Genomic DNA, 22,699 nt, shown 5'->3' with positions numbered 1-22,699 from the left:
AAACTATTATATATTGTCTGAATTTGTTCCTGATTGAGTGAGGGTGGAGGAAGCTGGAATTTGGACCCAGTCTGGGATACATGAGCCAGGACAAGAGAAGTGTATAGGGCTGTGGGCTGTGGAGCAGAACTGGTGGGCACCATCAATGACTTCACTCGAGTGGCTGGCAAGTTGCTGCTGGCTATGGACTGAAAACTCCTCCAATGTGGCTAGGGTGGGCTTCCCCCAGTATAGTGATCCAGGGTCATCAGATTTATTATGTGGCAGTTGACATCCTTTGAGCACAAAAATAGAAGCTTCCAGGTCTTCTAAGATTTATTAAACCCAGAAATGGCATGTCATTTCTACTGTAATTCTTTTAGTTAAAGTTGATGACAGGACCAGTCCAGATTCAAAGTCAGACAAGTACACAAGGGTTTGAACTGTGAGATGTGATTGAGGTCTCCAGAATAACAGTAAATAACATCAGTACCATCATCACCATCATCATAGCTACCCTTTCAGTATTTTTATGTACAAGTCTCATACATAAATTCTTATCTAATTTTTATATCAAATGTATCAGTTAATACTGTCCCCATTTTAAGAGGAAACTGAGCAAGTTGGGAGATCAATCTTTCCAAGATAATACAGTAGATGGTTGAAATAATCCATAATCCAATAATCACATAGTGCCTACAATATTAACTGTTAAAATCTGCTGACGAATTATCAAGAAACAGTAATGGAGGAGGATTTCCTTTTGCAAACCAATCTCATCTTTTACATCTAAATGTTCTGGGTAGTTCTTGTCTTGACAAATTTTTGACAAATTTTCCTCTCAGAAAGTAAAGAAAGAGATAAAGAGAAATACTGTACTAACCTAAGTTCTGCCTTGATATTCATGTCGAAAATGTGTAAAAACAGTGGTTTGCTTGTCAACATTGCAGTTTACCCATTAGTAGGTTAGAACTGACCAAACATCAGTAAACGAAGGGTTTTAAGAGATGAAGGAAAGTGTCTACTGGTGTCTCTTTATCTACAGTATTTTTTATCAGATTTAATGCTGAAAGTAAGTTAATAAAGTTTGGAGTTACACAAAGTTGGAATCTTGATATCTTCAATAATCTATAAACTCAAAATAGAAATGTAGGCTAAAGCCAACAAGATAGAGTTCTACAAAGATAAATGTGAAGTCTTTCAACCTAGACCAAAAACATACAAGATTAACTGTGAGAACTTAGAAAAAGATGATGTTACTGAGCAAGGGCTAAAGAAGCCAATACTATGGCACAGGCTTTTGAAAAAAGAAAGAGCTTTCATTTTGAGGTAAACTAGAAAGGAGCCAGGAGGCAAGGCTCTCAAATCTGTCTCCACAATCCAGAGACCACGGTGAAATTTAAATGACTAGGGGAATGTCATACTTATGGACGAATTGGCTAGTCTTGAATCAGTCCATACAAGCTGCAGAACCCAGGTTTTATTTATTAAAAGATTTCTTGTTTTGTAAAGTCCTCCAGAGGCAACATTTCAATTCTTTGGTTCTGTAGATTGAGTGTTCTTGGTTCTGGAGTCACCCTGGAGACATGGCCTCCTGTCTGCACATGCACAGTTTTAGTCATCACTCTGCCACTTGAAAGTGGAGTGGTTTTTAGCAAATCATTTAACCCACACCTTAACTTTCTCACTTGTTGGAAGGGGATATTGCTAATAGTACCTCACTTGCCTTGCCAGGGGTATTGTGAGAATTAGCTGTAAGTAAAGCACTTGGCACATTGAATTGTCAGTAAACTGTAGGTATTATTATTATCCAAGATTAAAACATCAAAAACTGCAAATGTTTTCTTAACTCTGGCAAAAATATTATTTGGCAGATGATCTTAAGTCATGATTATTTTCACTACTAAAGTGAGTTTTGAAGATGTTATCTGAGAATTAGACTATAGCTAAAGACTCTGGCAAGTCTGAAATACATTATTATTAATACTAATAATAAAAGAAAATTTAATATAAAGTTGTCATCACGGTGACTTTCCAAAATGGTGATGTACTAGCTGTAATCATCTGCTGCCTTGGCAAACTAGGTATATTAAGTAAGAAAGATTGACATATGAAGGATGTCATTGATTCGTCTTATAAGCATTTGTCAAATGTGTATATTTAAGCAAGTTTTTTTATTGTTGGAATGGGGCTGAATTATTCTTTAATCATAGCTTTTGTGAAGTTTTCTCCTCTCCCTTTTTCAGGGGAGTTAGAACCAGGGATGGGGGAGCCTGGTGGGCTGCCGTCTATGGGGTCACACAGAGATGGACACGACTGAAGTGACTTAGCAGCAGCAGCAGCAGCAGCAGAAAGACTATCTTTTATTCAAACTAGAACAATTTATCAGCTTAGTGTCAATTCTACACAGTCAGAAATGAGATAAACTCTAAAATTTTGAAACATTTTGGCAAAAATGAGTCTGATGACTTCTTTTGTTTTAATTTTAAAAAAAAGCTGTGATACATATATACAATGGAATATTACTCAGCCATTAAAAAGAATACATTTAAATCAGTTCTAATGAGGTGGATGAAACAGGAGCCTATTATACAGAGTGAAGTAAGTCAGAAAGAAAAACACCAATACAGTATACTAACGCATATATATGGAATTTAGAAAGATGGTAACTATAACCCTATATGCAAGATAGCAAAAGAGACACAGATGTATAGAACAGTCTTTTGGACTCTGTGGGAGACAGCACCGGTGGGATGATTTGAGAGAAGAGCATTGAAACATGTATATTATCACATGTGAAACAGAATATCAGTCCAGGTTCCATGCATAATACAGGGTGCTCAGGGCTGGTGCACTGGGATGACCCAGAGGGATGGGATAGGGAGGGAGGTAGGAGGGGGGCTCAGGATGGGGAACACGTGTACACCCATGGCCAATTTATGTCAATGTGTGGCAAAAACATTACAATATTGTAAAGTAATTAGCCTCCAATTAGAATAAATTAATTAAATAAAAAATAAATAAATGAAAATTTTAAAAAACACAATTTATCATATATTATAATTTGGTTAACTGTCACCAAAACACATGGTATAAAATGTTTCAGTTGTTTCCTCCAGAGCTTTTCTTTCACCTGCAGACAAAGCAACATGACTCCACAAAGAATGAGCATAGACTCGTTATGCCAGCTCTTATCAGTCACACCCACTTCTGCTCCCTGAATCAGAACCGGCTGCTACATCCTTTGGGAAAGAGAACTTGACATGTACCAGTTACTCCTTAATCTTCACTGTTCTATTATATACAATAAGATGCTTCACTTCTTTCTCAAGCACTGACTGTAGAACTAAAGTTTCATCCCTCCTTCCTTTCTGCCTTTCCTCTTTCCTTCCCTTTAAACTGGTTGATATCTGTGGGCTGACTCTTGCTTCATAAGGTCTCCAGAACATATGTTAAAATTGTCAACACATGAAGTTACAAATATATAATTATTATTTTTAAACCTTTCTCACCATGGAAGACTTGCAGTTTAATTGATTCTTAATGTTGGCTTTAAGACTACAAAATCTTTTACCTAAGCTTTGTTTTCACTTAAAACTTCCTTATGAGGAGATTCAGCAAAATCTGGTTTATGGATTTGTAAAGATGTTTGCCAAGGGGGAAGTCTGGAGTGGGCTCTTTTAATGAGGCACTTAGGGAACAACATTAACTCCTTCAAGCCATGAGAATACCATTTAGTGGCCTACAGCAATAACACTTATCAGCAGTACTTTTGCATATACAGCCCAATCAAGCTAGGCGTTCCAAACCGTACCCCAGTGGCCTAACTTTATAGAAGGTAGTGACTAATGCCCTGGAGACAACCTGTCTTTGTATTGAAAACATTTAGCTCCATAAACAGAGCTTCCTATTTACACAAATATTTCATTCTGAGCACCATACCTTTTGGGAGTTCTTTGTTTCTGGAAAGAAATTAAGAGCACATTTTCAACTTCATTTTATCGTATTCACATTAAAAGGAGAAAAATATATATCAGAAATTTAAAATGCTGAAATATTCATCTTCTGATATTTCTTGGGCTATCTCAGTAGTTAGAGGAGATGCACAATTGAATTGTATATTAAGCACCTTTGGAAAGCCACAGCTCAGTAACCCTGACTTCTTATTTGTTTTCTTTGATCATTTTATGAAAAGAGATGAAACCTACAGGGTACATAGACTGTGTCTGGTTTCAATTGTGTTTCAGTCATAAAAAGTCAACACTTCCTACGAATATTATCAGACAAAACAAAGTATCAGAGACAATTATTTTATCAACTTGGAAAAATACGAATCAAAACTGAACATTTTTGCAAATTTTGGCAAAAGCTAATGAATATTAATCTATTCTCTGTGTGCTTTTTTTTTTAAAGCAAAATGTGGTTTATAAGGCCAATTTAAAGTTAGCATTAATTTAAGCTAAATTCCAGGGTCTTTTGCCTTTTATTAAAGAGCTAAAGGAGAAATAAAATTGATAAACAATCTATCTGAATTATGATATCAGAATCATAATATGTGATTTTTTAAATTATGTTGTTATGATTGGCAGGGTATGGTATAGCGTCCTTGGATTTTATTTATAAAAAAAGAACAAGTTCTGTTTTTATTACTATTGTTTATTCAAAAGACTTACTGCTTTTTCAGTGTCAACACTGAATTTTGTATAAGACTTTACTTTCATTCTTATGACTGTTGCAAGCTATTTGGAATAAAATATAAAACCTGTGGTAAACTGTTAGGTATTCAATAATATGTAAATCTTTTTTTTTTTTTTTGTTTGTGCATTGTCCATTTCTGTATTTCCAAAAAAATATGAATTTTTTTCAAAGACACTCCCATAATATACAATCAACACTTAACTCCTAATATCTTCAATATGAAGATGAACTTTAGTTTTATGCCTGCTTTTTTTTTCCCCCTATGTACCTCTTAGAGAATTTGATCTGGTTAATTTATTATTTCTCATTTGCATTCAGAATAGGTATTCTGCATTATAATCCTATGGTTCTCCACCTTTAGTACACAGCACACTCACCTGAGGAACTTTTAAATGCATAGATCTCTAAGACTGCCCCAGACATACTAAGTCGGAACCTCCATATGGGAACCAACCAAGTCATCTATATTTTGAAAAAGCTCCACAGCTGTTTCTGATATGCAGTGCCAGTTGAAAGCAAATGTCAGAACTATCAAGTTATTAGCATGGGTTTAAGATCTCAAAAATTTCTTTTGTAGATCCTAAAACTTATGAGATGTAGTGAGAAAGGAATTTAAAAAATAGAACCAAGGTAGAGTTAAAGAGGACAACTTCTCTTTATCAGTAGGAAAGCAGAAACAAGAGTAAGAAGATAATCAGTAGACACAGACTATTGTTTGTGCCATAGCTTAGCCCCTGTTGCCACCAGTTGGTTTAAACTTCTTATTTAATAATTAACTTCTTGGATTAAAACAACAGTACTCATTTGTGTAAACCAATACTCAACTTATCATAAGAATACATTAGTTCCTAGCATCTGAAAACCATTTAAAGCATTGATTCAATATCTCCTTATTAAATTTCAGTCTAAGACAAGACCTAGGATTTCTCATATAGAGTGGAAGAGAACCTGCCTAATGCCAAGTAGCTTATAGTCTCTTGGAACAGAGGCAGATAATCAGAAAATTACTATATACTGTGATATATCCTCTAACTGTAATAGAAACTAGATTTTTGTTAAGTACTTCTCATGCATCAACACTGAGATAAATGCTTCGAGTATATTATCTCACTTCTTTCTCACAACATTATATGCGGAAATATTTTAAATCCTTATTTTGCATATAAGGAAACTAAGACTCAAAAATAAGAGCAAGTATGTGGCTGAGCAAGACTTCCAATTGGAGCCAGAGGTAGGGAGTAGAATTTGTTTAATCGAAGCTGTCTTTGTGACTAGGTGTCAGATTCATGGTTGCCTAATAAACTATCCAAATAGACAGTTTACTAAATTAGGAACCCATTTTCCCTTCTTGCTTGAATTTTTTCATCTTTTGTTTCTGCATCATTGCACTTAGCTATTAGAAGGTTTCCTCCTACACTCTCTCTCTAACAGGGAGATTGATTGTGTTAGAATCTCTCTAACACATTGATTCCTTGCAGCCAATAGAGCATATATTTAGAAAGTTTTCCAGAAAGGTGCATGAAATAAAATTTTGTTTTATCAAAGCAAATTTCTTTGCTTTCTCTTCAGTTGTTTCTTCCTCTATCTTCAGTCACAAAAAGCAAACTGTTTAGGAATGGTTATTAGCCTCCACTTAAAGGGGTACAAGCTTGCATGCCAAGCTGGGAACGAAGACATGTGGAGGAATTCACAAATGTTCTTCCTTTTCAGAGGCTTGCTGGAGATCACTGTGCTTTTCCCTAGGAAGGCTGGAGAGCTTTTATATCCTTGCAACTGCATGGAAGTGTTTGACCTAAAACTTCACACTTCATCATCCCCACCTTCCTTATTCACATTTAGTATAATCCCTGAATCTCTTCTAACTGACCACACAAAAGAGGGAATCCTCAAGTGGCTATAGAGTTTTTTCATGTCTGAGCTGAAAAGAAATGCAAGGAGAATTCCAGCAGTCTTCTTTTCCTTCCCAGTGGCTTCTGCAACTGAGAATGTGCTAATTTTCAGTCCCCTGTAACTTTCTGCTTTGCTTACTCATTGAAGAAGGTAAATTTCACTCTTCTCCATGGTATATAGCACCAGTTGCCCTAGGAATGTGTAAAATTCTTAGCACATTTTAAATTAAGATTTCTTGCCACTGTGGAACTCTTGCAACCTGTGATTTGAGCATCTTAAGAAGAGAGAAGAAAGGAGACCCTAGAGTATGGACTTCAATAGATCCTACATCTGTACAGGGAGATGATCTTAGGGGATGCATGTACCCACTGCAATCTGGACAAAAGGTGTTTAGTTAATCAAAAACTAATTTAAATTGAGATACATATATGCAACTAAGTTAAAAGTGTACATTTATATATATATATATATATATATATGCTAATACATTTCATTGAAAATACATTCATTTGCCCACATTTTTAAAATGGAGGCTCAAAGCTTACAATTCTGAATTAGAGATTCTTTCATAAAACTTTCCCATAATCAAATGCATCAAATATTTAGCTTCTGTTTTTGTTTTTTTAAAAACTAGAGCAAGTAAGGCATATAAAAAGCAATGTATGTTAAAAGTCCTGTAAAGTTTTATTATTTTCCTCAGTCTTTTAGGATTGTTGCAACAACTTATAGTTCAAAAGAATTTTTAGTGATTTGCTTTCATAGAGCAAATCTAAACATCTAAATTAGTTTTTACCAAAAACAAAACAAAATTCCTCTTTCCTGACTAATATTTAACTTATTTACATAACGTTATAAATCTTATCATTGCCATAAGAGAACTGGCATAAATGAGTTTGAGACCAAACACAATTGGTCTTTTTGGTAAGTAACTCAGTTGGCAGATGGGAGTGCACAACTGTATTTAATACTTTTAGTGTACTCTGAGTATTAATATACTTTAAAGAGGAAATGAAAAATACTGCTTCATGTAAGTTGGTTAAAGGAGAATTCATTAAAGAACATTTCTACTATAGTTGTAATTCTGTAAAGTTGATATACATTAAATTTTTAAATAAATAAATATTTTTCAAATTCTATCCTCTGTATTGAGGAAATAAGAATTGCTGCATGAAACAGGGCACCCAAAGTTGATGCTCTGGGACAACTCAGAGGGATGGTGTGGGAAGCGAGGTGGGAGGAGGGTTCAGGGTGGTGGGACACATGTATACCCTTGGCTGATTCATATTGATGTATGGCAAAAACCACTACAATATTGTAAAGTAATTAGCCTCAATTAAAATAAATAAATTAATTTTTTAAAAAAGGAATTGCTGTGATTTTTCAGTACTTTCCTCATTCTTATTCATACAGATAGAATAAGACCCTTTATTAGTGAATACCTAGGTGAACCAGGGGGAGAAGGCAATGGCACCCCACCCCAGTACTCTTGCCTGGAAAATCCCATGGATGGAGGAGCCTGGTAGGCTGCAGTCCAGGGGGTCGCTAAGAGTCAGACACAACTAGCGACTTCATTTTCACTTTTCACTTGCATGCATTGGAGAAGGAAATGGCAACCCACTCCAGTGTTCTTGCCTGGAGAATCCCAGGGACGGGAGAGCCTGGCGGGCTGCCGTCTCTGGGGTCGCACAGAGTCGGACAAGACTGAAGCGACTTAGCAGCAGCAGCAGGTGAACCAGAATGTTTCTTTCTGCAACATCAAAGTATATCATGTGATTACTAGACAACCCCAAGTTTTCCAAGTATCAAAGTGCTCAAGATAAATGGAAAGTTTCTTCATATTCAGATTTATGGACTGGTCTCAGACACTTTGATTCAGGTTGGAGCCTGCCAGGAATATTTGTTTTCAACTAGTGCTCCAGTGATTATGATTCAGTTGGGCACTTTAAGAAACACCCTTGAGATTCAACCAAATTACCTACAAGAACTAAGTTTAAAGGTTATTTTTCTGAATTCAATTGCAGAATACTATAGTCTTTTGTTTTCTTCCTTCCTGCCTTTCTTCCATTTTCTTTGAACTTCAGTAAAGCATATGGAGTGCCCAGTGTATACCAGCATTCTACTAGTCTTTGAGGATTCACAAATACAACACAACTTCTGTCCTCAAGGAGTTCACAGTCTGGCTGGTAAAACATGTAGATCAGGAATTACACTGAACTTCAAGTTTTACCAAGGGATACTTTCTGAGGCAGTTGTGAATATCCAAAATCTAGAGCACTGGTAATCTCCTGCAGCTGCTGCTGCTGTCACTTCAGTCATGTCCGACTCTGTGCGACCCCAGAGACGGCAGCCCGCCAGGCTCTCCCGTCCCTGGGATTCTCCAGGCAAGAACACTGGAGTGGGTTGCCATTTGCTTCTCCAATGCATGCAAGTGAAAAGTGAAAGTGAAAGTGAACTCGTGTCCAACCCTCAGCGATCCCATGGACTACAGCCTTCCAGGCTCCTCCGTCCATGGGATTTTTCCAGGCAAAGAGTACTAGAGTGGGTTGCCATTGCCTTCTCCAATGCATGCAAGTGAAAAGTGAAAGTGAAAGTGAACTCGTGTCCAACCCTCAGAGATCCCATGGACTACAGCCTTCCAGGCTCCTCCGTCCATGGGATTTTTCCAGGCAAAGAGTACTAGAGTGGGTTGCCATTGCCTTCTCCGTGTAATCTCCTAGGGTTTTTAATTTTCCTATCGCTAACATAACCAGCATTAAAAGTTAGCTTTCTTTTATGTACTACTTCTTTTATCCCACAAACAAAACTGTTTTGAACACTTAGTCCATGGGGTCGCGAGGAGTCAGACACGACTGAGCGACTTCACTCTCACTTTTCACTTGCATGCATTGGAGAAGGAAATGGCAGCCCACTCCAGTGTTCTTGCCTGGAGAATCCCAGGGACGGGGGAGCCTGGTGGGCTGCAGTCTATGGGGTCGCACAGAGTCGGACACGACTGAAGGGACTTACTTAGCAGAAGCAGCAGCAAGCAGTAGCAATGACTGGGATTGCCTTAAGAGAGCAGAGGAAACTTGTTGAGATTCAGGGTTGGAGCCTCCAGCTAGATTCCCTCACTAGCCCGTGTCAGCCTTCTACCTCTAAATCCTGATCTATGGGTGTGACATATTTAAGTAACTGAAGTCCTGGATTTACCGATTTGCTTATTATTACTTGAAAATGTTAAAAGCTATAGAAGTTAAGGGACTAGTAATCTGTTTGTTACTATCTAACATAATTTGACTGTGAATAATATCATAAACAATAATAGTATTGTTAACTTCTGATGATACTCATTGAAAAATGTTTAAACTATGTTGAAAATATTCCATTAACTAGTATTTGTAAGAACCATTTTCAAAAGCAAGTTGTGATTGAGAAGCATTTACTGGTTAAACCTATTAACCAGATTCATTTAATTCAAAAAAATCTCATCTACACAGATTTGAATATCATATTTTTACTGTATTAAGAATTACTGTAATGAGCCTTGGAGAGGAACATAGCAGAAAAATACTGAGTGAGTAACTGAAGAAAGTGTATAAAAATATGAAAGAACCATCTTTTAAAGAATATTTTATTATTGTTTAGAACATAATATTAAACTTGAAAAGATCTTCTCTGTGAATTAACAACTGCATCTCTGTCTTCTTTGGCAGGGTTTTGGAAATCCCTCTGGTGAATATTGGTTGGGGAACGAGTTTATTTTTGCCATAACCAGTCAGAGGCAGTACACTCTAAGAATTGAGTTATTGGACTGGGAAGGAAACCGAGCCTATTCACAGTACGACAGATTCCACATAGGAAATGAAAAGCAGAACTACAGGTAAATCCTTCTTGGATGTGGTGTTCAACTGCCTCATGCCTAGTCATTTAAGAGTTTTAATGGAAAAGTGTGGAAAATAAAGAAATGATCCTTCAAAATGAAAATCAGTCTGTTTTGGCCTATGACAGAGAGATACCAAAAGCCCTGTAAAGTCATGTTCAAAACTTTAAATTTCAGTTTTCACAGACTGATTATTTTGATGTTGGCTCAAATTCTAGAGATAGGGAATTAATTCGTGTGATATTATTGTTTGTATTTTCATTATTGCTATCATTGTTATGAAGGTGCAGTGAATTCATACATATAAAACTGATGACAGAGAATTGACTCAAACTTGGGGGCTTGAAATAAATACTATTTTCCACCAGATTTTTTACTTGCACTTTCCTCATTTACCTTTCTTAAATTATTTTTTATATTATCTTGAAGGTGACAAAAGAGGGATAAAATTTTATGTTTGAGTGATTTACATGAAAAATAAGGTGAGGCATAATTTAGAATTTTTTGGTCAAAATGTGAAAGACAGAAGTAACTCCAAGTAATAACATCAATATACACAACATGTTGTGTTTTTTATATCATTGCAGATATAAGGATAGACTATATCCTTAATTGTTAATATCTCAGATATTCTTTTTTTTCAATGAGCAGCTTGTACACTAGGAAAAAATTGCTAAGTAAGTAACACAGGGCAGTAAATTTATTTCACAAACACTGCATTGCTTCTATCTTCTAGGAACTCTACTAGGCACTGGCAAATTTGCGGTCAGTGATGAGATCACTAGTCTCCCAGACCTCACAGTTTATCTTTGTTACAAATTAGGTCACTAAATAACTGGTTGGCCTTCCTTGAGAACAGGAAGTATATTTCAGTTGCTTTTATATCACTACCCATAAAGGCAATACTTGGCACATAGCAGGTCCTTAATGATTACATGTGACTCAGTTCTGTAAATTAGATAAACAGTAAATTAGAGTTGCAGTGATTTTAAACTCTTGATATTGTGGCTACTCTACCCTGGTCTTGGAAACACAAGTGTATACATTAAAGGGTTGGCACACTGCTTCAAGCAAAATGCAGTGACAGCTACCAAGACCTGATGCTTATATTCCAACCTGTGTGGCCACCTCCTCATAATTCAACTGTTTCTGCTGTTTGTTTATATTTCCGAGACATACCATCCTTCAGGAGTTTAAATCTATAACTTTTATGAATGCATCTCATTTTATTTTAATGGATTATGTATGGGATTGAATCCTTGGAGACATAATAATCATTTTCTTAACAAACAGTGATGATATCACTACAACAGAAGATGTGAAATTGATCCAAGGAGTTGATAGTCTCATGGTGGGGACTGAGGGTGTGCATATGGCAACTCAAGAAACGAAAGAAAAGACATTTATAAAATCCAATGGAGTGTGAGAAGAAATGTTTCCAAGGAGGTCAATATTTTGAGAGTTTTAAAACAAGAAAAACCACTGTAAAACATCAGGGATACTCTTGTGTAAATGTTTTGAGTTGAAACTTGAAACTATATGAAACTTGACTAATGTCAGACAGACTGACAATAGGACTAGCAAATAATTAGTCTAGTCTTTTTCTAGGCTCCTGAAGAATTTGCTTTGGTTCTTTTCCAAAACATCTCCAGTTTGTGTGTGTGTGTGTGTGTGTGTGTATGTATGTGAGCATGCTTATGAGGATGGGGTGGTATTAAGGGTACAGGTTTAGGGGTGTTAGAGGCCTCTGAAGTAGGCTTCAGGATGCGTAGTATGATTGTCATTCTGGCATCTGCTTGAGGAATGCACTCTTGTTTCCTCTTCCAGGCCCTCTGCCCTCACTGAGCATTTCCTAGTCCTTGAGCATCTTTGTAATTTTGACCCAAATGATGCAGATCTGTGATCAGAAAGCTAAAGTAAGCTGTGCACTCTGAGATCTTCATTTTGTCCCTTGAGAGAATTGTGAACCTTGAGAATCAGAATTACAAATCCAGAAGGAACTTCATCATTTAATTCCAAACCTTTGGTTTTAAAGAAAACAAAGCTGAGGTTCAGAAATCTACAGTATTTTTGCCCAAGGAAGAAGAAAGACTTAAACATGGGATGTTTGAATCCTGCTGGTTCTGTGTAATTTTCAGTCTGTAATGCTACTGTAATAAAGCTCGTGGCTCTGGCCCTCTTTCCTGCCAAGACTGAGCAGAAAACAGATCTGTAATCATCACCTTCTTATGCAGTTAAATATTAAGATTCATATTGGCATCAATTGAGAAATTAAAGCTCATTAAAATATAATGCCTGTTCTGGTGAAAGCTTAGTTGAAATAAGCACACTATAAACTGGTGTTATTATTCACTCTTTTAAAGAAAATCAAACAGAAGCTTGAAAAGAGAACCTCTCCACCTGTCTCCTCACTCATGCCCCGCACTGATTCTCCAAGTCCAGTAACACCACGGGTGGCCTCAAGTCAGGGCTCCAGATGTCCAGCTTTGCTTCTGTGCTTGTTTCTCTTCTCTCTCAATTAGAATGCCTCGCTGTGATAAATTCTTAAAGGAATTAATGCACTTATATATACGTATTTTATAATTTATTGAATTATTTTCAGTACTATAATCATTTAATCCTTACAATGAATTTTGAGCCAGGTACTATTAGATACATATAAAGATGAAGAAACTTGGGTGAGGCTTTGGAAAATTGACCTGCTCAAATTCAACTAAATTTCAACTAAAATCAAAACTATGAAATTCATGATAGGTTTTTGTTTTCTATTTTTACATTTTCTATATTTGTTCCTCTTTGAAATTAAATTCAGAAATTTTTGAGTTTTCTTTTTTAAAGTATTCTATCTTAATAGTAATTGTTATTTGGAAAATTCTTATAATAGTTGTGGTCATACTGTATAAACCAAAAAAAATGGTTTAAATATCTTTTTCATACTCTAGACATTTACTCTAGATTAAAAGTAAATGTGAATAGATTGATGAGCTTACAAATGTACATGTAATACACATATTTTTCTTTTATCCTCCAAGGAAAATTCAATCTCAGATAGAAAATAAAATCTATAGAACCCAGGAGAATATAAATAAGAAAAAACAATAATGTGAGAGTGTTGTGATAGATACATCATGTGAAATAACACACAATCAACATGAAATTATTAAATACTTCCTCTGGAGAGGTAGTATTATGTAGATCTTGTCATCCAACACCCAGACTATTATAAAGCCTTCCTGCCTCCAGTCTTGATTCTCTCAAATATACTTTCCAAGCTATTATTAAGATTTTTTCTGAAAGATAATCTGACTTGGTCTCTGCCATCCTTCACATATTTCAACAATGCTCAGATATCTACAGGTAAAGTCTGCCACCTAAAACTCATCATGACTTGATCCTAGCTACTTATTCAACTATTACTGCCATGCTGCCCTGCACAGATAACCCCTCATTGTGAATATGGTCCAGAAACTACTTGCAATTTCTCTTAACCATCCACACCTCTTCTTAAGTTTTCTTTTTAAAAATATTTTATCTTAATAAAAATTTAATTTTGAAAGTTCTTGTAATAGTTGTGGCCACACTGTATAAACCAAAAAAGAATTTTAAATAGATCTTCCTCATGCTCTAGATACATACTGATTAAAAGGAATTCTATATCCTTACCCTATACACATGAACCCAACTTTGGATGCATCTTCTAAACCTTTAAGACTTTCCTTTATTCCAGGAAGTCTTCTGTGACACCTGTTATAGTGTAATCTGTGATGTGCTCACCTATGGCTCTCCTTGGAAGCACTCCTTCTCCCACCTGCTGGGATGTGCGCCCTAACAGCTTGTAGCCAGGGTCCCCTGAGTATGCCTGTGTATGGCTGAAGAAAGTCATATCATTCAAGGTCACTGCTCCTTCCTACAGACAGATTGCATCCAGGGAGTCAGTACAGGAATATATTAAAGACTACTTGCCCTAATTCAGGACAGTTCTGAGGGACTATCCAGGGCTTTCACTTGAAATTAGCTGATATGGTCACTGTGACTGCATGTGAACCCAGCTTCTCCTTCTGCTTAGTACAGCTTTCTTCAGTCTGCCACAGGAATCAGTCCTAAAATCATTCCTATGAATCTCCCTACACTGATTTCCCAGAGAAGTGCAATGTCACCCTCATTCTCAGGTCAGTTTGGATGCTTTGTGGTCCCAAACAAAGATTCATAACAATCTGTAAATATCCACAAATCTGACTGCCAACCTGCCAATGCAGGAGATGTGGGTTCGATCCTTGGGTTTGGAAGATCCCTGGAGAATGAAATGGCTACCCACTCTAGTATTCTTGCCTGAAAAATTCCATGAACAGAGGAGCCTAGAGGGCTCTGGTTCATGGCATTGCAAAAGAGTTGGACACAAATTAGCGACTAAATAACAAACAATCCACATTTTTTAAAAAATGGTTTTTACAGTCTAGAAACTTAGAAATTAGTGGGAAAGATCATACACATGACTTAGAAATTAGTGGGAAAGATCATACAAATTGTAAGATAACTACATAACAATGTTTATGATCTTTCCCACTAATTTCTAAGTTTCTAGCCTACAGAAACCATTTAGGTATACATTTGAAGATGTATACCTAAGCCAGCCATATTATTACTAACAATTAATAGTTGTTATTTGCTGAATATACAGTATACACCAGGCACCTTGTTTTACATAAGAAAATTGAAGTACGATACTTTACACAAGGTCACAGGTACTAATAATGTCACAATTTGAGCTTTAATCTTATAACTACCCACCATATGGCCATGCCTTTATAAAGGGAAATGTATCAGTTAATTTCTGGAATTAAATACACTCAAATAACATATTCTAAGAGATAAAATATGTTTCTTCTAACCCCATTTCTGTCTTCAATAATCTTAATGTTGTGGACCCATTATCTCATTGCTCAATTTTCCATCCTATAAATTATTTATAAAGCTCCTTGCAGCTCAGAATTTATTCACTAGAATAAAATCACCTTTATGTATACATTTATTTTTTACTTTTCTCCCCTTTAATTCTCTGATAAATGATAACATTTTGATCTCACTAAAAAAAAAAATACTTCAGTAAGATGTTTTATCAGCTTAGGGCTTACAGTAACCTTTTTCTTCTCATTAAAACTTTGCTGGTTTTTGCTGGTACGAATAGTCAATGGAGGAATACATGCTGAGGCTGAAGCTCCAGTATTTTGGCCACCTGATGCAAAGAGCTGACTCATTGGAAAAGACCCTGATACTGGGAAAGATTGAAGGCTAGGAGGAGAAACGACAGAGGACAAGATGGTTGGATGGCATCACCGACTCAACGGACATGAGTTTGAGCAAGCTCTGGGAGGTAGTGAAGGACAAGGGAACTGGCGTGCTGCGGTCCACGGGGTCACAAACAGTCAGACGTGCCTGAGGGACTGAACAACAGCAAGTATTTGGAGTTAAAAAAAAACATAGCCACCACCACATCGGATGCTGAAAAGAAATAAAAGTTTAATTGTGGGTTTAGGAATATACTATGATCTACCAGAAAGAACTCTGGAGTTGTGTCTGACTCTTTGTGACCCCATGGACTATAAAGTCCATGGAATTCTCCAGGCCAGAATACTGGAGTGGGTAGACTTTCCCTTCTCCAAGGGATCTTCCCAACCCAGGGATCAAACCCAGGTCTCCTGTATTGAAGGCATATTCTTTAACAGCTGAGCCGCAAGGGAAGACTGGAATCAGAAGATGTGAAAACTTAAATAGTGAAATCTGGCTTCATATCCATAAAGCCAACTTGGTTCCATCAGTCAGTGTTCAGTCAGGGAAACAAAAGCTTGATGAGTATTATGGAAATAGGGATTTATTTATACATATTACACCTTACACAAATATAAAATGAGTTTGGGAAGTGAAGTTCTAGAAGATGAAGGTGAATAATCAGAGGAAGGGTCAGTAACACATATACTTGAACCCCAGTGTAGTGGTGGAGAAGCTGGAGCCAGCAGGGAAATTTGAGAAATCAGGTAGATCCAAAGTGGACCACGGCAGAAGAGATCTCAGACAGCTGTAACGATGTCACCTGGGGCTGTGAGTCAAGCATCCAGCGGTGAGTCTGGACACATTCCTAGCATGGGGGGAGGGAGGCTGGATTCAGAGTAGAAAGAGGACGAGCTGAGAGCTGCTGGACACCTCTGACCCCGAGCATTACCATGTCTAATGCTAATCTGAGAGCTGGGCCACGCTATACTTCCTGCTAATCTGCAAGCGGGACCACACTTTACTTCCTGCTAATCTGAGAGCTACACCACACTTTACTTCCACCAGGTCTCATGCAAAGTCCTCTCTGGGCCAACTCTAACCTGAAACAGTACAAAGAAGAAGATTCTAAGAAATGTAGTTCTCAGATTAACCAAGTTGACATAGCATAATCTAGCTAAAACTTGGGAAAGTCACATAATACATTTATACCTCAGTTTTTTCATCTTTAGTTGGGAATAATGTCCTTTCTTCTGTAGTTCTCACCATTTTGTTATATGAATCCAATTAGAAAGAGTTTGTAAACATATTTTTGTATTGGGCAAGCTTAAGTGCGATACAACTATTAAAGATATGTTTTATTGTTTAATTCAATTTTTATCATACTCAAGATGTTTATTATTTATTCAATAAAAAATTTAGTATAGTCCTCTATTAAAATTCAACTCTCCACCACCCCTGTCCCCAAAATGTCTTTTACTGATTGGTAGTTATCTGTTTACTTCTTTGGATGCAGGACCTAGTTCAGATTCCCTCAAAGTATCTGAGGTCTCTTTAGTCATCTTTTACTGAGAGCAGTCTATCACACACTCATTATTAGTATTAAAAAAAAAAAAAAAACCTGGTCAGTTTTCCTCAGAAATGTCTCTTTATTAATTTATCTGATTATTTCTTTCTGATGAGATTCAAATTACATCTTTTAGACAAGAATGCTAGAAAAATGATACTATGTACTTCCCATTTTATCATATTAAAAGACACAAAAAAGTCATTTTGTCCCATTACTGGTTGGGCTGAGTTTAATAACTTCAAGTTTTGTGAGATTTCTTGGCAACAGAATATGTAGTTATAAAGAAAATTCTTACAAGATATGTCACATAAAGCTGATTTGTGTTGGTTGAAGTGGTCGTGGGGACTTTATTACTACAATATCCCTTTGGTCTTCCCCTTCTAGTGCCTCAGACATTTGTACTACACTGTACTATTTTAGTATACCTGGAAAAATAATGATTTACCAACTGGAGATAAATTTTGTGTATGATTTTATCAAGTAACTTTGCAAGTTAATTTTTTCCATTCTTGGTTGTAGTTTGCTCTCTGAAGTTTATTCCTTTGATATTTTTATATTAACTAAATTAATAAATTCTCGATCACGGATAGTATAATGACAGGCTTAAAGATAGCTCTTCTTTAAGCCAATAGAAAGTTTGTATTCATGAAATCTGAATGATAATGTTTAACTATTTAATTTACATTTTAGATTATAATTGTAATCTTGCCATTATATTTATAAATATACTTTATATTTATAGTTTGGGAATATTCTTCTCATTTTGTCATTCCCCTATTATTTGTTGGAGATGAATGATGCTTTCAGGGCTATAGTAAAGCCTTGCTCTGAAAGAGATTCCACATGGAAGAGATGAATAAGATGTTTAAACAAAATTACCCAAAAAAAGCAACTTAAAAATAATTTGGCCATGAAGCATCTTTTGGCACAAAGTTTATTTTGGTAAATATCTTTATTGGGAAGCAGTTTTATGTACTGGGTAAAATATTGCATTGGGAATCAAAAGACATGAACTCTAGACTTGGATCTAGTAGTTACTTTTCTGAGTGACCTTGGACAAGTGGCCTTACTTTCCCAGTTTTCAGGTACTCAGAAGTAAAATGAGGAGCAAAAGGAGTAAAAAGGAGGGATAAGAAGGATGAAGTCTTTCCAATTCCAAAATCCTTTTTTCCAGTCATTAAAGCATTCCCAAACCATGTATGTATTTTAAAGGAAAAACAAATTAGTGTGGATTGAAAAGAATTTTCTTGAGTCTCCCACGTAAATTTAAGTCCTGCATTTTTTATAGGTATTTCAAAAGTTTTTTCAATTCTTAGTGAAATGTTTTTAATTTCTATGATCCTCTGGTCCCAGATAGAACAGTAGCATATGTGTTGAAATACTAAGGGGAAATTTATTTCTTACAGCGGTTCTGGATTGATCAAGGTAGAAAATAAACACATAGGAAATCTCTTGGCAGATTCTAGCCTCTTAAATTTTTAACCTAGATATCAAACCTACGGCTTTAAGCAGTTTTATTTGTATTTTCAAATAATTTCTCCAACTTGGGAGTTGTATTACTTTTATTTAGACTATGAAGTTTGTTGTGGTTATGCTTTCTAAAACAGAGAAGGAATTGTTTTATTTAACAAAATTTGTATTTTATAATCCTTAAACTGAGATGAAGTATTTCAAGAAGAAAAAGACATGATCTTACAAAGTCCCTCTGTGTCTTCTTCAGGTCTTATAAGGGTCAAGAAATCTCTTGACTTTAATGCAGATTAATGTCAGTCTCCAGAGTCAGATTTTTCCAAGATGAGAAACACCTTGGTGCTGCTAGGTCTAAGAATTCCCAGGATTCCTGCTCCAGAGTGAGTAGTGCTGGGGCTCAGAGAACTACTGTCCTGGAAATGTATAGATTGGCAAAGATTGTTAGAACCAGCTAGCGCTGCCTCCAGGAAGTAATCTGTGGAAATGTCCTATGATCCCACTGCTGGAGGTCCTCCTAATATTGGCCACCACTGAAATGATGAAGGTTCTGTCTTCAATGAAGAAAATATTTGTTATTTTCTATTATGTGCTGTCCTAGGGTAATATTTCCAGAGATGTTTCAGTATAGTCATGTGTGTGTGTGTTCACACATGTCTATACTCGTGTGCAGTGAGGCTAGGGGTAGATAGCAGACAAACAGGCAATTACAGTGCCATGAACATAGTGAGTTCAGGGACAAAGAGAAATATGGCATTAATAGGGGGACCTAACCAATTTTAGGGGACTGGGGAGGCCTCCAAGTGGTGACCTAAGTTGACATTAAAATGGCAAATTAGATTTAGCTAGAGAAATAAGTCAAGTTGGAGGCAGAAGAGTGAATAGCATATGTGAAAGCTTGTAAGTGAGACCCAGTATGTCTCATTAGGTGAACTGCAAGTAGTAAGGTATTGTATTTTATAGAGTATAAAAATATAATGATGGAGTACGATGCTAACAGCAAAGAGGAGAGCCAGACAGCTAGTAATATGTCAGAGACTTAGGACTTAGCCCCCAAGCACAGCCTGTCTTCATGATCTTTTCTCACACTCAATCAATTTTCTTGTCACTCAATGTTTTCATTACCCTGTTCAATAAATATGAGCAACAGCAGTGTGCAGAACATGGTGGGTGAGGCAAATACACACAACTTAACGTTTGTCCTTCAAGAGCTTAACCTCTTTCCTGACTTGATTGTCTTAGCTCAGACTGTAGAGCTCTGTTTTTTAGGTTGGGTAATGAGCCCCTTCTGTATGCTCTCCCTGTGCTCTGTGCATACCTTTATCAGACTTCTTATCACAGCAGGTTGTAATGGACTATTCCCTCTTATTAGACTGCCATTTCTAGGAGGGCAGGGACCTCTCTACAATGCTTGGCATATGTCTGGAAAGGAAGCACTTTCTAATAAGTATATGAAAGACACATCAACAAAGATGTCTTTTGTGAATTCAGCAAACACAGTGATTACTATATGGCCATTATTGATCCAGATGCTAGAAATTCAGAGACCAAGTCAATATCCAGAGGTTTATGGTAAAGAATGGCAACATATGACAGTTTCCATGTAAGGTTTTTAATAAAGTAGTATTTTTTAATTTCTTGGATTGTTTCTTGGATGAGATTCATTTCTTTGATCTATTCAACTACAGACTTTTCTGTTTATTTTTTTTAACCTCCAAAGTTATGCAAGAATTTCTATTTTGCATGATGCCAAGCAAATGAAATAAAATATTAGTAAAATAAATGTAAGGCATATCTTATTCCCTCGGCCAATTAATTCTGGAAAAGGATGCTTTATTGCTGTCATAAATAAGTAGTTTGTGGGTTACAAGGACTAAGTACTCTGCCTACAATTTTGATAGTTGCCACTAGGTGAGTAAACTGATTTTTTGTTTGTTTGTTTGTTTGTTTGTTTTAGAAATCACAGGTAAATAACTGTGAACTTATCAGAAAGTATGAGACTTAGTTATATTTTTAGTAAAAAGCTTTTAACTGATGAAAATGACAATATAAAATATTGACTATCCTGTAACTAATACAGTGCTTTTTCTTTGTAGATGATTTATTTATTTTTGAGAACCTTTACTCATTTCAACCATAAGTAGTTACCCATGAAGCTTCCCTGATGGTTCAGTGGCAAATAATCTACCTGCCAGTGCAGGAGACGTGGGTTTGATCCCTGGTGGGAAGATACCCTGGAGAAGGAAATAGCAACTTAACTCCAGTATCCTTTTTTTGAAATTCCCATGGACAGAGAAGCCTGGGGGGATACAGTCCATGGAGTCTCAAAAGAGTTGAACAGAGCTTAGCAACTAAACAAGTATATATGAACATTAAAAGCTCAACTATAAATTCTGTGCTGATAATATAATCATAACAATTAACTCTGCTGTTGCCGCCGCTGCTGCTAAGTCTCTTCAGTCGTGTCCAACTCTGTGCAACCCCATAGATGGCAGCCAACCAGGCTTCCCCGTCCCTGGGATTCTCCAAGCAAGAACATGGAGTGGGTTGCCATTTCGTTCTCCAATGCATGAAAGTGAAAGTGAAGTCAGTCAGTAGTGTCCGACTCTTAGCGACCCCATGGACTGCAGCCTACCAGTAAGAGTACTGGAGTGGGTTGCCATTGCCTTCTCTATATTAATTGAACATTTGTGTGTGTTTAGTTTTTAAGTCGTGTCCAACTATGCAACCCTATAGAACGAGCTCCCCAGGCTTCTCTGTCCATGGGATTTTCCAGGCAAGAATACTGGAATGTTAGTGGAGTGGTTAGCCATTCCCTTCTCCAGGGGATCTTCCCAGCCTAGGGATTGAACTCACGGCTTGTGCTGTGTCTCCTTCATTGCAGGCAGATTCTATTACCACTGAGCCACAGGGGAAGCCCAAAGTGAAAGTGTTAGTGGCTCAGTTGTGTCCGACTCCTTGCTACCCCATGGACTGTAGCCCACCAGGCTCTTCTGTCCATGGAATTCTCCAGGCAAGAATACTGTAGTGGGTAGCCATTCCCTTCTTCAAGGGATATTCCCAACCCAGGTCTCCTGCAGATTCTTTACCGTCTGAGCCAGCAGGAAAGCCCTTTACTTGAGCATTTACTTCATGCCAAATATTTGCAGAATGCTTAGATATGTCTCTTTTGATACTAACATACAAGTGCTTAAACTGTTCTGCTCATTCTCTATTGAAAGAATCAAAAGAAAGAAAGAAAAAGAAAGTGAAGGTGTTCAGTCATGTCTGACTCTTTGCAACCCCATGGACTGTAGCCTACCAGGCTCCTCCATCCATGGGATTCTCCAGGCAAGAATACTTGAGTGGGTTGCCATTTCCTTCTCCAGGGGATCTTCCCAACCCAGGGATAGAACCAAGGTTTCCCGCATTGCGGGCAGACGCTTTATCCTCTGAGCCACCAAGGAAGCTCTAATGAATCAAAAGTACTGTTTTATTACTTGCCCCAGAAACTCAACTAAACACCTGGAGAAAGAATAATTTTAGTCTTATTCATTTTTAGACTGCAAATGAAAAATACTTCATTCTCCTCACATGTGCTTATGATCATTTATAGAGAGAATTTTCCAGATCTGAAGATCAGAAGTCATTATATAAACAATTGGTGTGACAACATTGTTATAAAATAATTATTTTAATTAACTGTGCCTTAAAAATAATGGATGTGTTAAAGAGCAAATGAATAGTTTGTACCTATTTATAATCTGATTTTTAAAATATACCTAGTATTCTTTCTTAGGAGAAGAATTACATTTGAATATGATATGCTTCTTTAATGTCTCCTAACCTAGAGCATATGCTGACAGTTAGAGATGTTAAGTCAATATTTTCTTGGCTTGTTAATAAATAATAATTATGATATACTTGCTGCTGCTGCTAAGTCGCTTCAGTCACGTCTGACTCTGTGCGACCCCGTAGACGGCAGCCCACCA

General features: G+C 36.7%; 1 protein-coding gene across 1 annotated transcript in view; it reads left to right on the top strand.

Annotated features, from left to right (window-relative positions):
- Positions 1 to 22,699, top strand: part of ANGPT1 (angiopoietin 1) — a 302,063-nt gene that overhangs the window by 246,827 nt on the left and 32,537 nt on the right. Inside the window, exon 7 of the mRNA XM_005894625.3 lies at positions 10,260 to 10,426. Within this exon, the coding sequence (XP_005894687.1) occupies positions 10,260 to 10,426 (167 nt within the window). The remainder of the gene's footprint in view (positions 1 to 10,259; positions 10,427 to 22,699) is intronic.

The sequence above is a fragment of the Bos mutus genome, chromosome 14 (assembly GCF_027580195.1).
Source record: "Bos mutus isolate GX-2022 chromosome 14, NWIPB_WYAK_1.1, whole genome shotgun sequence".
In the NCBI taxonomy this organism is placed as follows: Eukaryota; Metazoa; Chordata; class Mammalia; order Artiodactyla; family Bovidae; genus Bos; species Bos mutus.
Note: the sequence above shows the minus strand (reverse complement) of the source record. Positions and strands in the feature narration are given on the sequence as shown.